The 15,717-nt window shown below is 38.6% G+C and overlaps 1 protein-coding gene across 1 annotated transcript; it reads right to left on the bottom strand.

Moving 5' to 3' along the window:
- Positions 1-12,726: 12,726 nt before the first annotated feature.
- LOC108968856 (phenoloxidase 2-like) lies at positions 12,727-15,014 on the bottom strand. Its single transcript, XM_018933159.1, has 4 exons — positions 13,983-15,014; positions 13,295-13,907; positions 13,017-13,234; positions 12,727-12,953 (listed from the first exon to the last, which is right to left on the bottom strand). Exons 1-4 carry the CDS (start codon positions 14,940-14,942, stop codon positions 12,756-12,758), a joined length of 1,989 nt encoding a protein of 662 aa, XP_018788704.1. The 5' UTR covers positions 14,943-15,014; the 3' UTR covers positions 12,727-12,755.
- Between the last annotated feature and the right edge of the window lie 703 nt (positions 15,015-15,717).

The following is a 15,717-nucleotide window of genomic DNA, read 5'->3' as shown; positions in this document are numbered from 1 at the left end:
CCGTCACGGAAAAGACCCTAGCAACGAAAAGAAGAAATCAGCCTCGGACGATTTCCTTTGCGCATTGGCAACGGCGAATATCGCTTTCTAATGAACGATGAGCTGTATGAGATATGTGACGACATTGACAAAGTTCAGCGAAAGTCTATTCTTCAGCGAATACCCAATTGGCGCCAAACAGCGAAAAGGAAGAACGATATGCCCGCTTTTGTAAACTCCAGTATAACCGCTTAAGCGATGTCTACGCCAATAAAGAAGAAGAAGATCTTATRACCCTACAGAAAATGGAAGTCAAATAATTTGTCCTAACGGCATTATTTGAGCCATAAAAGTGATAGTTAATATATCCGTTCATTAGATGAATATATAGAACTTATCAGCAATATCGAAGAACTCAATCTCTCAGAGGCTTTTGAATTGGTCATTGACAGCCTCTAATTCTGTTAAGTAGGAATACAAAACACTCCTTTCGAATATAAGAAGAACTTTTAGTGAAAATTACTTTGTTTTCTGCTGGTACTTTGACCATGCTATAAAACCGAGAGAATAGGAAGATCGGCTAGCACAATTTTTAAATCCTGAAAAGGGTATGTTAAGTTCAGATCAGTTCCTAAGGCTCTCAGCTTTCGGAGATATCGGTCTGAAATTTCGCACAAGTACCCTTCTCGCCAACTTCCTACTTATTTATCGGAATCKTCGATATCGGGTCACTATAGTATATAGCTGCCATCGAAACTCACAGATCAAAAACAAGGTTAAGRTCTTCCTATATCATTCCATTCTAAAATAATTGCAGYAGTGAAGGGTRTAATAGTTTCAATGCTTTCTTATTGTTTTCTAATAGCGAACGTTCTTCGACAGTCAAAGTTGAACTTCCGGATACATTACTGGCATGGAGAACGATCTCTCAAATATCATCATCCATTTCGGAAGAGCTTACAATTTTTTTCGTTATATCGACTAACACCAAGACGGTTRCAACCTGTAGAGATTGTAGCTCTCATTTGCATAAAAATTGCAATATGGCAACCCTGCCACCTAAGTGCCAATATACGCAGCCATTAAATTCGTTGCAACAACGATGCACTTCGACAAATACGTTTCTGTCCTACTTGCAAACCATATCTATCCACTACCTATAAACAAACACATACACACACGCCCGCCTGYCATGCATACATATGCATGTCTCTACACTACCGTGCCACCACTGCCGGGTGCCGCTACTTTGAAGGTTGACTGTTTGTCTATCTGTCAGATGTTGGCACCACTGGCACATCAACTTAATCCTGTATGCACAGCATCAAAGTTGTGTCTCTGCCATCAATTTTGCGGTTTTTACTCAATTTCTCGTTGTATTTACTTGATTCGACGTTGTTTCTGTTGGTCTTGTTGCTGTGCTGCTTGTTGATGGTTGTCTAGTTTTTTTTTTTTTTTGTTTTTGCTTTTTGGCATCTGTAAAATACTTTATTTGACTTTTTATGTTTGTATTTTGCTCTCGCAACTCAATTGAGTGATTTCTTTTAGTCAACGTTCCCGATTTATCCACCTTGGCTTCGTCATTGACAAAGTTTCAGTCTCAAAGGTTGCCGSCGGGGGTTGAGAGTGGGCGGTCAGACTGTCGGTCTGGCAGACGGGTTTTGTTAGATATGCTGGATAATCATTTGTTTTGYTRTGGTTAAGTGAAACAAAGTACCAGCAGGCAGCACTACACTCTATATAGAGAGTCTATGCGCTTACATACATTACATAGATTATAAATATTGATGGATTTATGCAGAGCAGCGTAGAGAGAGAAAATTTGGCTGGAAAGTGAACTTCAACTACCGCTGCTGGGGGATGGCGGAGTTCTTAGTCATTGTGTAAGTTGTAAGGTATATATTGAGCAGTATATATTAATTTTATCTAAATAAATAGAAATAAAAAAGATACGCTGTATACATAACATCATTTTATATATTTGATCACTTTTGTTAAAAGTAAGACCTTTTCAACCAACAATTTCATTAAACTCGGGATACTTGCAATTTAAGTATCGAGCTCCTGGCCTCTCATATGTGATGAGCGACTTGATTTTATCCGACAAATAGAGGATTCTACAAACTTTAAGCTCGATTCCGAACAACTTATGGAATTCATGACATTTTTTTAGATTTTAAACATATCGGTTTGCATGTCAAGAAGCGACCGCTTGGAGGTTTTTTTTTTTACGTGGCGAGTCCCAAACTCAGCGCACAACTCTATGCAGGGGATGATCCGCCTTCGCACTTTAGCTCGCCTTCAAAGGGATGTTCTTAGGCTACCCAGAGGATACTTGATCAAATACCGGAAGTCGTGAGTTGCTTGAGTCATATGCAAAAGAATTGTTTCTGGCCACTCCCAGGTGAATGGCGATCATAGAACTTTCCCCACTTATGTGAACTTCTATACATGACTCCATTCTCCCAAAAATAAATAATTAGGTATGGTTTAATCAGCACTATGAAGGTAGATAGAACTCTTGRCTACCACTATTAAGGGATCGAAGAATCGATTTGAACAACTAAATTGGTTGAAATTTGCGTCAGTATCGGATCGAATTCGAACTCTATTAGTGTCTTGCGTTCTAACATTGAACCAATGGACCCGCGTGAGCTTAGCTGGCAGGAAGGTCCCACTTGAGATCAAAAATTTTAAAAACACAGCGTCGAATACAAGGCGCAAAAGAGATTAGAGAGAACATTTCTGAGACCATATATTTACCAAACGCATCGTTACTAGCGAGGAGACGTGGATTTATGAATATGTCGTCGAAACAGTCCAAGTATCTTGAAAAGGCCATTCCAAAAATATGTCGAAACCGAAAAAAAATTCTGAAKAGGCGCCATCTCAGCCGAGGCAGAGTGTATGGAAAATGTTATTAAGAAGTGGAACCTATTTCGAAGGCAACAGTAAAGATGTATATTAAAATCTTTGAAAGTGGAGTATTTATTGTCAGTCCGGGTCATTTTTGATCAGATCTATTTTCCTGTTTAAAACAATGGTAAATAAGGCATGGCAATCTTTTGAGACACCCCAAGTGAAAACCTTTCAGATATCGTAAGGTGGGTCCTTAGATTCTCAAATCGCTCGGTAAAAACTATGAAACCGCACTGCCGATAAGAAAAACGAAGATGTACATCTGTTCTATRGCAAAGTATATCACTCTAACTTTACTTTAAGAATTAACCTTTGAGCTATTATTAAATGTTTGGGCTTCTGCTTTTCTGGGCTGCTGATTTTAGTACCATTAGATGGAATAATTGGGGTCACAATAGATTGCCACGAACTTAATCAATTAAATGTCGAAAAACTATAAATTTTTATGGATTGATTCCCGAACATTTTATTACAGGTAGCTACCGAATTATATGGCGAATATACAAATTGAAATAMTGTTCAAGAGCTCCTTTATATCATTGATGTCGCCACTTAATATTTTTCTCTTCATACTCACACTGGCAATGTCTCAACGGTGTCGAAGTCAGGGGATTTCCACTCTCATGTTTGACTTTTATTATTTGGCAGTTGTTGTTATTGTGATAGTTTTTGTGGCATTCCTACGGTCCTTTTGGCTTCTAAACTTACTGCCTTATTATACTACTCAGGTTGCCTGCTGTCGTTATTGTGTTTTTTTTATTTTTTTATTTTTTTTGGAACAACTACGATCAACAGCAACGCATTGTGTCCCAAATATTTTCCATTGTGTCGGTATTCGTAACTCTTGTTGTTATTTCAACAAATTTATATGTTGACTCTGAGCGAAAAGTTCGCCCACAACTTTCTCTGTCCAATCGAAAGCAGCGACAACGATGACGATGACGACGACGACGACGGCGATGACGATGACGCTGATGATGACTTTGGCTGCAAATATTTCTCTGCCCTTTACTGCTTTGCCCCTGGGTGCGAAAGGACTCTCTTAAATTGTTGTACAAATATTGACTTTGCACTGTTGCCACCGCGTCATCAACGACATCGACGCTAACGGCAACGCCACCGCCACCGCCAATGTCATTGCTGCAACACCAGCTGTTGCAACCATGAATTACCACAGTATTGGTTGCACAAATGGGTTAAACTTATTGCACTCAATACCAACGGTGCAATTCGCACATTYCCTCTCACATCGCTGAGTGTGCTTATCATCAGTATCCTGCTTATGGCGGGTGCGTTCCAGAGTTAGTGGAGTTATGTATATGAAAGGGGAATTTAGTGATTTGTGATGAGKCAAGTGCTATACATACAAATACAGCCTATTTAGGGTATAAAAATTACATATTTCTAAGTATATCAAGAATTTCGCAAAAAGCTTTCATTTATTTGTTATACAGTTTTCAAATCGTTGACAACTTATAGAAAATGAGCCGCCTCATAAATATCTCTAATAGAAATATTTCCTAAATCTGTTTAGTTCTAACGTTTTATTTATCGGATGCATTCAATTAAATAAAATATTGTTGTGGCAACCCTTTTCAAAAATATATTATATACTACTACTCCAAAATTATTTATAAGTTGTTCTAGATAACCATTTTACAACCTGACCCAKAAGGAAACGTCGGAGACTGAAGTTCTCAGAGAAATATATAAAACAAAGTATAAAATAGATTCGTCTTACTATGAAGTGKCATCAGTTTTTTTTGCGTAACACGATTTCGTTGCAATCGATAGATTTTACTTAAATCGAAATTTCAGATTTCTTTTAGAAATATTAAAGAAGAAAATTCTTGGGATGTCTTCATTTCATACAAATATTTTATTCATAATGTTTGAAGCCATATCTGCTTCTTTAATAATCCGGCAATCATAAATTTAAGCACATATTTWTTATTAAATAATTTCATTTAAAAAATCATTTTTTTGTTATAACAGTCATGTTTTTCAAAAATTGTAAATGTCAATGTAGCCGTTAAACAGAAACAAAAATATTACATTAAAATGTAGCTTAMAGCATTTCAAGTTCTATTAATTAAAGTAAAAGTCAAAGAAACCTTATAAATTAATGATGCATTTCGAGTTCCCTACTTTTTTAAAGAAGAACTCAGGAACTTCAAATTTAATGGGGAATTTTTATTATCATTTTTTCCATTTATTTTTTGAAGATTATTTCTTTCCAATGTTGGCCGCGACAACGTTTCATATGATCCATTCGTTGAGCTCAATTTTCGAATAACAAGCGTRATGTTCACTTCAAGGCCTAAATTATCCRTATAGACTTTATACTTTACMTATCTACACAGAAAGAAGTCGACCGGCCCAAATCGTGAAATTATYAACTCACCGAATCAATTATTGCATTCATTGATGCGATGTGTGGGAAAGACGAAACGTCTTGTTGAAACTAAATGTCGTCGAGATCACGGGTTTCAATTTCAGGCCTCAAATAATTGGTTGTCATGGCGCGTTACGTTCTCAGCGGTATCGATTTTGAAAAAATATGGACCGATAATTCCACCAGCCCACAAACCACACCAAACCGTTGTTTTCTATCGATTAAATGACAGCCCTTAAATTTCTTCACGTTGCTCTTCGCCAAAAATGCGGCAATTTTGCTTTTTTACATACCCATTGAGCCAGAAATGGGCCTCATTGCTGAATAAAGTTTGGCTTGACAACGTGGGATCTTCTTGAAACTTTTCAAGAGTCCATAGAGCGAAGCGATGCCGCTTGGGAAGGTCAAGCGACTTCAGTTCTTGCACAAGCTGTATTTTGAACACTCAAATTTGGTCAAATGGCTACCATTGTTCCACATATATCCACCCGTTTACGCCAATTTTCGATGACTTACAGCAGCATTTACTGACAAAATTTGACACTAGAAGAATCATAAAGCATACCTTCATAACCTTAAACATGAAAACCATATTTGCATTCTGCTGACGAAGACGATACCGAAAACATGAAAAGAACGTCTGAAATTGTMTAGTTAATGTTTAGAAAGATTCGTAACTAAAACTCTCACCATCCTCCTTCGAAAATTTTATTATATTAAACCGAGTTGCTGATGAGAGCTCTCAGAGAGCAGGAGAGCAAGTCGAGTAGTTAATCGTTTTTTGGTAATGCAGCTTTTCGACTTCAAACCTTTCCTGTGTGCGCAACTTCGCTACAACCAGATAGTGGTCCATGTCGATGGTAGATCCTCAGAACGTACGYMCCTCTAAAACACTGGAGACATGTCTTYAAGCTATTACAACATGATCGATCTGATTAGTGGGTTTTYGATCCGGGAACAGGCAGGTTGATTTATGAATTTTCTTATGCTGGATTGAAGTACTACAGAGAACCATATTTGTGGCCCGAAGGCCTCCTCGTGGCGGCTGAATTTAGCGACTGTTGTGCCAAATATACCCTCCTTGCTCACCCTGGCGTTAAAGTCGCCAAACACGATTTTGACATCGTGGCGCGAGCAGCTCACGTAGGGGCGGTCATAGAAAGTTTCYTTCGTCCCTCTCTCCCGTCGGGGTGTGTGTGTAGAGGTTCATTGACCGTGGTGAATGCTAGGACTCAGTGTCAGATTCTCTCATACCRGATTTGCGCTAGTGTAGTAAATGCCACAAGGACCTACTCGTCTCAGTCGTTGTCTCGACAATCGCACTTCATGGACCTCAGTKATGTCAGCCTTTATCCTTACGAAATCAACCAACTGGGCAGCGGCACCTTCAGAATTAAGGGACTGGACATTCCAGGTGCGTGCCCTTAAATCGTTATCCTCGATACGTTTACAGTGGTAGTCATCAAAAGGGGGGGGGGGGTGTCCTTTTCATTCGGGGTGTTTTTTACGTGAACGGGACCCAAACCCAGCGCACAACCTTGGGAAGGGATGCTTCGCCCTCTCACTTAAGCTCGCCTTCAAAAAGGATGTTTTTTGGCTACCCAGAAGAGAGTTGGCCTAGGACCGAAAGTCGTGAGCCGCTTGAGTCATATGTACGAGAATCGTTTTGGGCACTCYCCAGTGAATGGTGCTCAGTGAACTTTCCTCGCTTGCGTGAACACATGACTCCATCCTCCTTTTCTGCACTCCCCCCTTGAATATGTGCATAAATTAACGGTACTATAAAAGCTTCAACTCAGATTTTTTGTGCACATGTGGAGATGGTCACATGCAAGCTATTTATAAATGTTCTCGCTGAATCACATCTGCAACCACCGTAAATAAGAGAAAACATTTAGATCAAAATGCTCTAGGAATGTTCAAAAAAATGTAGACTCGACCGCTTTTGCAAAAAATACCGACTTATTTGTGCCAAAATATCGAATTTCGAAAAGTAAATAGGCRAAGAAAACAGTTATTCCTGCAATCAATGCCCTTAGAAAGCATCAAAAAGCCAAGGCTGGAGAAAYACACAAGCACAAATGTATACGTGTATGTGTKTGTGTGCGTATTAAATCGTAAGCGCTTGACAAATAACAAAATTGCAATTAAGTTTCTTTTGCCGTCTTTTTTTATTAGATAACCACTTATAAAGAAACACATACACACACCCACACMTTGTATATAACTCCCAAGAGCATCGTCACAGCATTACATTTCTCACCCAAAAGCCCGCTTGAGTGTGTCATACATATGTACATACAATAATACTTTTTCATCTATAAATGTGTTTTGTACGTGTGAGTGTATTTATGTACGTATACATATATATGTATGTAAGGATGTTTGTATAGTAAATAAGTGTGTGTGTTTGGCCTCTGCCATTCAATGCAACTGGGACTATTTACAATCGCTTGAAGAAAGGCGACTTGCCCGCCCTAATGTCTACGTAGTGACAAGTGTAGGCAATAATAAAAAATATTGCTGGGTCTATATATCAAGTACTAAGCCGATAAATACATTAAATAAATTCGGTGAAAAGGGCAATAACAACTGTATTCTTTTTTTGTTTTTTTTTTTCTAACACACATGAGCTTATATACGCACACATACTGCACTCACACACATGTAATTCTGTAATTCTRTAGGCCAGTGTATCGATTACAAGTGGCGTCGCTTGTTTACCAAACATGAAAAAGTAGCAAGGACTTAAAAAAAATAATGCCGTTAGCAATGAAAAAAAAAATAAAATAATAATAAAATTCTTTGCGTAGAAAATGTTTTTTATCCTATGCACACTCACAMATGCGCATATATATTTTTAAGTGTAAGGATGAGCGACGGCAATATATCTGTCAATCGTTTGACCATTTGAAGAGTGTTTGTATTTTTAACACCCTGTACGGAGTATATTAAATTTTCCACGTAGATTGTAACACCAAAAGGAAACTTCGGTGATCCTATAAAGTCTATATAGACATTGTGACAAAAAAGTAAAAGGAAAGTATAATTACGAGAGGTACAAAGCCTTCAATGACGGTCGAGCGATCGTTGAAGATATGCCTCGTTCATGACGACCTTCGACCTCTGCAACTGAGGAAAATATTCAAAAAGTGAAGGCTATGGTACTTGAAAATCGCCAGACAGTGTTACCAGAGATGGCAAGAGAGCTCGACAACTCGCGCGAGTTCATTCAAATGATCTTGACGGATATTACTTGTTTTTGGTCGACTCGTTCCGATAAAGCAGACATGTTTTCAAAAATAGTACCATCAACAAGTTTCTTTGGACATATGTATATGATTGTGCGAAGCGTAAATCACATACATGGAGAACATTATGATTGCCATTAAGACATGGGTTTATGAGTTTGACATGCAAGCAAGTCATCAATCATCGGAATGGAGAGGAAAAACGTGCTTAAACCAAAAAAAAAAAACACGCGAAGCCGCTCAAAAATCAAGGTGACGCTCATTACTTTTTTCGATATTGGTTGCTWTGACGCATCATGGATTTGCTCCGGAGAGACACACGGTCAATAAGGAATTTTATTTGGGCATATTGAGGCGTTTGTGTGAGAACATCCGTCGAAGACGGYCAGAATTTTGGAAGAACAATTCGTGGATTTCACACGATAATATGGCACCATCGCATGGAGGTGCGAATGTGACCGAATTTACCATCGATCAACGACTGTATTCACGAAATTTGGTTCCTTGTGATTTTTTCTTGTTTCCCACACTGAAATTGTCGCTCTGTGTATCCCGTTTTCTATMTATCGGAGAGATGAAACAAAATTCACTGCGGGAGCTTAAGGMMATTCCAAAAAGTRCTTATRAAAAGTGTTCCGAAGATTAGAAAAATMGTTGGCATAAGTGTGTTACATATGCTGGGGACTACATTGAAGGAAACAAAATAAGTATTGATGATCGGCTGAAAATGTGAATGGTGTTTATAGTCATGATTCGCTAATATCCAGTCGAACCCAATTTTGGTTTCGTCGATTCTGTTCCGATAATGAAAATCGTTGAGTTCGACAATTGTTTTTCGAATTTCGGGGCTATGCCAACCAAAATTGTGGAATTTCTTTATACTACTGTAGGCAAAAAATAGTAAGACATTTTAGGCTGATATCGATCTCGACTGAACTGACCAAATCATATTGCTACATAAGTTTTAAGATAGAAATAGACGTAATAACTRTAAATACGGCTTGTTTAAAGTCCTATAAGACTCTCAGACGAGACTCTTCTGTCTAAAGCCTAAATTATCAGGACCATGTGTAAGGTAGATAGGGAGTTTAAAACTGTGCAAATTTGTATTGGCTCCTAAGCGTTTTGCTAATTTATAAGTTCGAACTCGAATTCGAATTTATAAGTTCGAAAACAACTGCATATATTAGTACATCTTACCTAACCTAACCTATCATAAAGAAAGTAGCAGTTCTGTCACTTGGGGCTCAATTAGCGGTGCATGGGCCATTTTGATGAACTAGCGTCGGACTTCTGCCAGCTATGGTCTTTGTAGGCAGCCATTCAAGGTTTAGTGCCTGATGTGTTCCAAGTATACTGTGTCTAAAGATTCAAGGCCAGCAGTGCTGCTTGGCTTATGGTGTATATGGTTGCTTGCTCCATAATTATTCAATAGAGTCCCACAAGCTCTCTCTCTATACCTAGTAATTCCGTTTGGAAYATGCTGGCTGAGTTTGGTACTCGGTTAGAGAGCGAGATTTCGAAATCATCGAAGTATATACCTGCAGATACTCTACAGTCCATTTTGTACCCATAAATAGAGGCTGCATCATCTTCTTCTACTATATATCTTCTCTATTTACGTCTAGAGGGTATCCTAAAACGGAAGTGGCTATTAAAATCTTACCGTKAGCGAATATAGTCTGATATTCTTATGTTTAACTGGTTCAGGATGGCCAGTGTGTAAAGTCCGTTAATATTCAGTCCTTTACACTCTCTATTTAAAAAAATTCAGGTTTAGTTGAAATCGTTCTTCAATGGCATCGCTGTATAACTCTGTATGTGTGGTTTGACGTCAACAAAAAATTAATTAAAAAGGTTTAGTTTCGAGATTTAATAACATGGCTTCCGCGCGTACCTGTATGCTAAATTCTATAGATTTCAAGATGACGATGTTTTCCACCTAGCGGTAGAGTTTACAGACTTTAAACGGATATAAAAGGTTCAAGACCATTTCGACGACGTATTTKTAAAAACTTTCAAAACTCTCTTCTTTAGACTGATATTTTCCTCCTACTAAACCTAAGCTGTGCGAATGAAACCCAGTTTTCATATATCGAACCTCAGTACGTTTATGTGACTACCCYAAATTGATRCACAATTTWTTGTTGCACCAAAAACTACAAATKCCAACAATAAGATAACCAAAATTARCCAAATGCCTTCCAATATTGCATGCAATCAAATTTTCTACTATAATTCTTTGGACATTAAGTTGTCCACATATCGTATAATACCCTTAATATCTCCCAAATATTCATACCAAAGCAACTTTAAGCAATTTATGCAACTCCAAACATAATATTATCAAACAGTCCAAGTAAAAGCTGAAGGTACGAGTGTCATACCGCCTACTTGGAAAATTAAGTCATTTCAATTCGACTCGGATTGTAGTTATACCAATACACCCACAATACTCACACCTCTCCAATTCAGCTAATCAATTGAGTGACGGCATATAAGCAATCATCATCTTTAAATTGTTATATGTATTTGAAATCCTTTCAATTTTATTAACATATTAAGTTATCTACCCAGAGACACACACTATTTCAAAGCCAAAATCCGGCCAGAACCTGCCGGTCCACCGCCCTTTTTAAMTCTACGCGCTGGCAATCGCTTGGTCTTTACTATTTTCCCCTTTCCTTTTGCTATTTTGGTCGAAAGTGTGATGCTACAAATTGAGTTTGCCAATGCATAAACCGAAATTGAACATCACTAATCCCTTTAAAGTGACACACTGGCACCCTGTTATTGCTAAGCGTTTACGGTTATACGATTATTGCTGGCGTATTGGAATACAGCATGCGGATAATTGAATTGTTCCCTGTCCGACAAGAAGAGTTTCACATTGTAGCCTCGCTTGCAGGCGTAGTTCAAGGCCTGCCATCGATTATGTAAATTTAGTGAACAGGAGTTTGTTTTTCCTTCTTTATTTGGCGGCTTCACACGCTATTTCGATTGGTTTTTTCGTATTTTTTAAAACAGCTGTAAGTTGAAAGGGCGCTACAGCAGTGCAGTCTTCCTTCTGATGTGCCTATGTAGATTTCATTTCCTTTTGGGTTTTTATAGGTTCGATATGTCTGCGGGCATTTTAGTCAGTTTGAGAGAGTCTAAATTGATACTGGTCGAGTACTTTCGATGCGCGACTGACCATTTGAAAACCATGCATTGAAACCACCGATCGTCCTTCGAAAATTTTAACATTTTGAGAGTAGCGGGCAAGGTTTGTTCAGGTTTCAATATGTCCACAGGCTTTTTACAGTTGAGGGGATCTAGATGAATTTTTGTCGCAGTATTTAARGTTCAGTCGAGTACATTCGGTGCGCGACTGACCATTTGAAGACCATGCTTTAAAAACTCTCCAAAACCTTATCAAAAATTACAGAAATTTTTTCTAATTCCGACCGTCCTTCAAAAATTTCAATATTTTGCGAATATTTTCAACATGAAAATTAAATTTCTCTTAAAACTCATCAGTGATCCGTARMCTACTCAAAACGTTCAAGAAAGTATCGATTAGAAAAAGAAGCTTGGATATTCAGTGCTTATAAAGGGGTGTCGATATCGGTGACAATCATCTAGTAGTTAGTATAATAAAGGAATCAAATGACGGACCTTTCGAATATATTCTGTCCTAACCATCGAAGTCTACTTTTTTGACTCTCATAACACTTCATCCCTTGTTAAATCGTGTTGAACTTTATCTGAACGTAGGATCAAAGACTTATAAGCTAAGCACCGACATAGTTGAGGAGTTTTCCCAAATATTTCTTGTCATCATTGTGCTTTAAAATTGACAGCATAAGCCTCCTAGATCGATAAAATAAGATGGGCAAGTTTTGCTTTGCAGCTGTTAGTACTTCGTTCAAATTATTCGAGAGCATACCTGACGCGTTCTTATAAAATAAAGTCCAACCAACGAGATTCCATCGTAATTTTTAGAATCCGAAAATTGAGTTAGGCAATTCTTTGCTCTAAAATAYTATCTGATGTTTGGGTAGAAGCCTCAAGACCACATTTTCGACAAAACCTTCGACACAAAAATACCATCTGCCAACTATCACTTCACAATATGATTTTCCAGATCAGAACATTAAACAGACAATAAGCATTTTCTTAAATATATATATTGTACGAAAATATATAACGTGTTAATAAGGGAACTCGACTCAACAACAGTGTTCCGTGCGATTTTCGTGACGTATGACGACATCAGCAACAATCATATTCGGAGTGAGAAAGTCAGCAAGGCGTTCGGCACCCAGACGAGACTGGCGATCGAATGGAAATCCCAAGGCACGATGATCGTGTTGCAAGAGATGATGGTTACTACAGGAGTTAGCATCACTGATGGGCTCTTTGTCACCCTAAAAAATTATATATATTAAATTCATGAGATCTCGAGTGCTAATTTGACCGACGACACTTACGCTCTCCTGCTCGTAATTTGTTAACATAACGACGAGCTCACACTGCAAACCGTTGGTTGAACCCTTCGGTAAGAGCATATGATGCGGCCAGCCACAAGCTTTTTGCTTAGTTTCGTTAGTCACACAAGTCACTGTCAGTTCTCGAAATGTGCGCTCAATTGGTATCGTAAGGCTTGATTCAGTGGAGCGACGACGTATAACATTTTCACCGGGTTGTACTGGAAAAGTTTAAAGCTGTACGTATATACATATTTCTCTACGTCTACAAATTTACTCACGTGCTATCACAAATTTATCCAATTCGATCATCAACAAGCGTTGTTCATTGAAAGTCATAGTCTGATCTTGCTCATTGAACTTGGGACCGAGGAATATGCGTACCAGGCCAAAGCGTTTTGTGGCGCTCTCATTAACTACCTTGATTGTATRCGTGAAGGGCGCATGTTGTAGATGCTTGAAGCGCGCAAAAATACTWCCACGAGGCGCGTAATCCATACCAGGTGATAGATCAATATCGGATTCCTGCCAAAAAGTTTGCAAAACATTGGGTTCGTGCACATCTTCAGCTGTGACTTGCACAGATGTTAAGGAGAAGCCATCGTGGCGCAGCTCCGCATTGGTGTAGGGTGGCAGTTGAGCTTTGTGTTGCTGAAAAATACTATCGAGATAGGCATGCCATCTATAGAAGGCGGGATCGCGCATTGCTGTAGCAAGATCACCCACAACACCAAACGACTCCAAATGACGATGTGACGGATCGTGAGCGTAGGCGATGAATAGATGTCCCATATTATGAAGATCACCATAAAGGTTGCGATTYGGCGAAGCCATGGACGACTCAATTATATTGCCGAGCACATCRATATTGAGGGGTATGTGCTTTTCGYTCTCCTGTGAATATTAAAAAAGTTATTTGTAAATTTATAGAGTTATGAGCTGAGAGCTTGGAAGTTCACGAAAACTTACATCTAAAACAAAACCATTTGTGATAGCTTCTTTTATGCGTTCGCTCCATTGTTCCAAATCTTCAATATCCATAATTAGTTGGTCTTGATGGCGACGCACATCCGAAAGTTTGGTATTGTCAAAACGTGGTGCCGACTCCATTTTGGGAAAGTAGCCTTCCTTAATATATTGACGTAAATCTATTAAGGGTTCCACGCGTTTCAAATCATTACCCAAGCGCTCTACATTGTATCTGGCTAAGATCTGTTGATACATATAGTAGAAGAGCTCTCCGCGACGCGACTTATAAACAAGACTGCTTTCGCTCGCCTCGAATGGATACACCAAATACCGGTGCCAATGATATAAGTTCACACCAAAATCCTCGCGAAAATACCACAAACGATGCTCTGGTTCGTCTTCCGATGCTGTATAATCGTGTGGTATTAGAATTGCCATGCGCGATCCTTCGGGTACGATTGTGCATTCCTCGCGTAAATATCGAAAAATTTGCCGATCGACAAACTTGTTGGGGAAACTCTGTATTAAAGAAGGCACACCCATGCCTTTAGTGTCTTTGCGGTGCAGTATAGCCACGCTCAGCGCATAATTGAAGAGATATGGATTRAGACGATCGTGTGCATAAACCGCAACACTCTGCAGTTCATCGACTGTGGGCGCGCTCATGAACGTATCAATCAGACGCGCCGCCATTATACGATGTGCCGGCACGCAGAGTGAAAAATGTGCCTTACGCGACAACTTCGATGGTAAACTCAGATCGGGCATGGAAATATCTCGTACATTTACAAGGCTTTCAGCTCTTTCGCTAAATCGCTCCAACACTTCGTTGTCCATAACTCGGTAACGATCGGTGAGAAATTTCTTGGGCACATCAAACACTACTCCTCGMCCTTTTTCCATAAACACGGGTTCGTGCGGACGATCGAAGAGTAGTAGGAGATTATACTTGTCGCCCATACTGCGTGGACTGGCGGAAGCTTAGCAAACGAGTTCGGAAAGACTGTACTCTTTTATGCGAATCGTTGCACTTTCGATTATAAAATCTAGTTTAAAACTGCGCTGACCGTGTGAAAGTAAACGCATTTATATGCAAATTTCGGATATGCAAAAATGTTTGTGGGTTTCCAAAAATAAAAAATTGCGGTTTCAAGGTCTCGTATTTTCGTAAATTCGCTATGTTMAGTGCATTTTTAGTGAAATTTTAGAGCGTTATCTTACATTTAGTTTGAGGTTTTGCAATTTTTACTAGAAAAAATAATATATAATACASTAAATTGCAGTAGAGTCTCCCATGCAATGGTTGAACTGATAAGGGTTTACAAACTTCGAAACTGTTGGAAACATGAAGAAAGTATTCTGAAGAAGAAATTAACTGTAGCTTCGCGTTAGTCTAACAAATGTCATATATCTTTTTCAATCTTTATGAAATTCTAATTTTATATTCCAGGCACAAAGTTAGTATAACATCTAGGATGTGCGAACGAATGTTCTATAGCTGTGGACCATAGAGCAAAGAAAGTCAGAGAAGATAACCTTGGACAATCACCGCGCCATCATTGGAAGTTTGTTGACTTTTCCGATTTCCTGTATATAGCTTTGGCCACAAATACTTAAAAAACTTTTRTTTTCGATCGGAAATTATCAAGATTGGCTGAAAAATTTATGAAAATAAAATCTTTTCCTTGAACTGTCAGAAATAGTCCAGGATAGATCTTCTTTTTTATTGGCTTAT

The sequence above is a fragment of the Bactrocera latifrons genome, unplaced genomic scaffold (assembly GCF_001853355.1).
Source record: "Bactrocera latifrons isolate USDA-ARS-PBARC rearing strain unplaced genomic scaffold, ASM185335v1 scaffold_104, whole genome shotgun sequence".
NCBI classification, from domain to species: Eukaryota; Metazoa; Arthropoda; class Insecta; order Diptera; family Tephritidae; genus Bactrocera; species Bactrocera latifrons.
The sequence above is the reverse complement of the archived record's forward strand: the minus strand, read 5'-3'. Positions and strand labels throughout refer to the sequence as shown.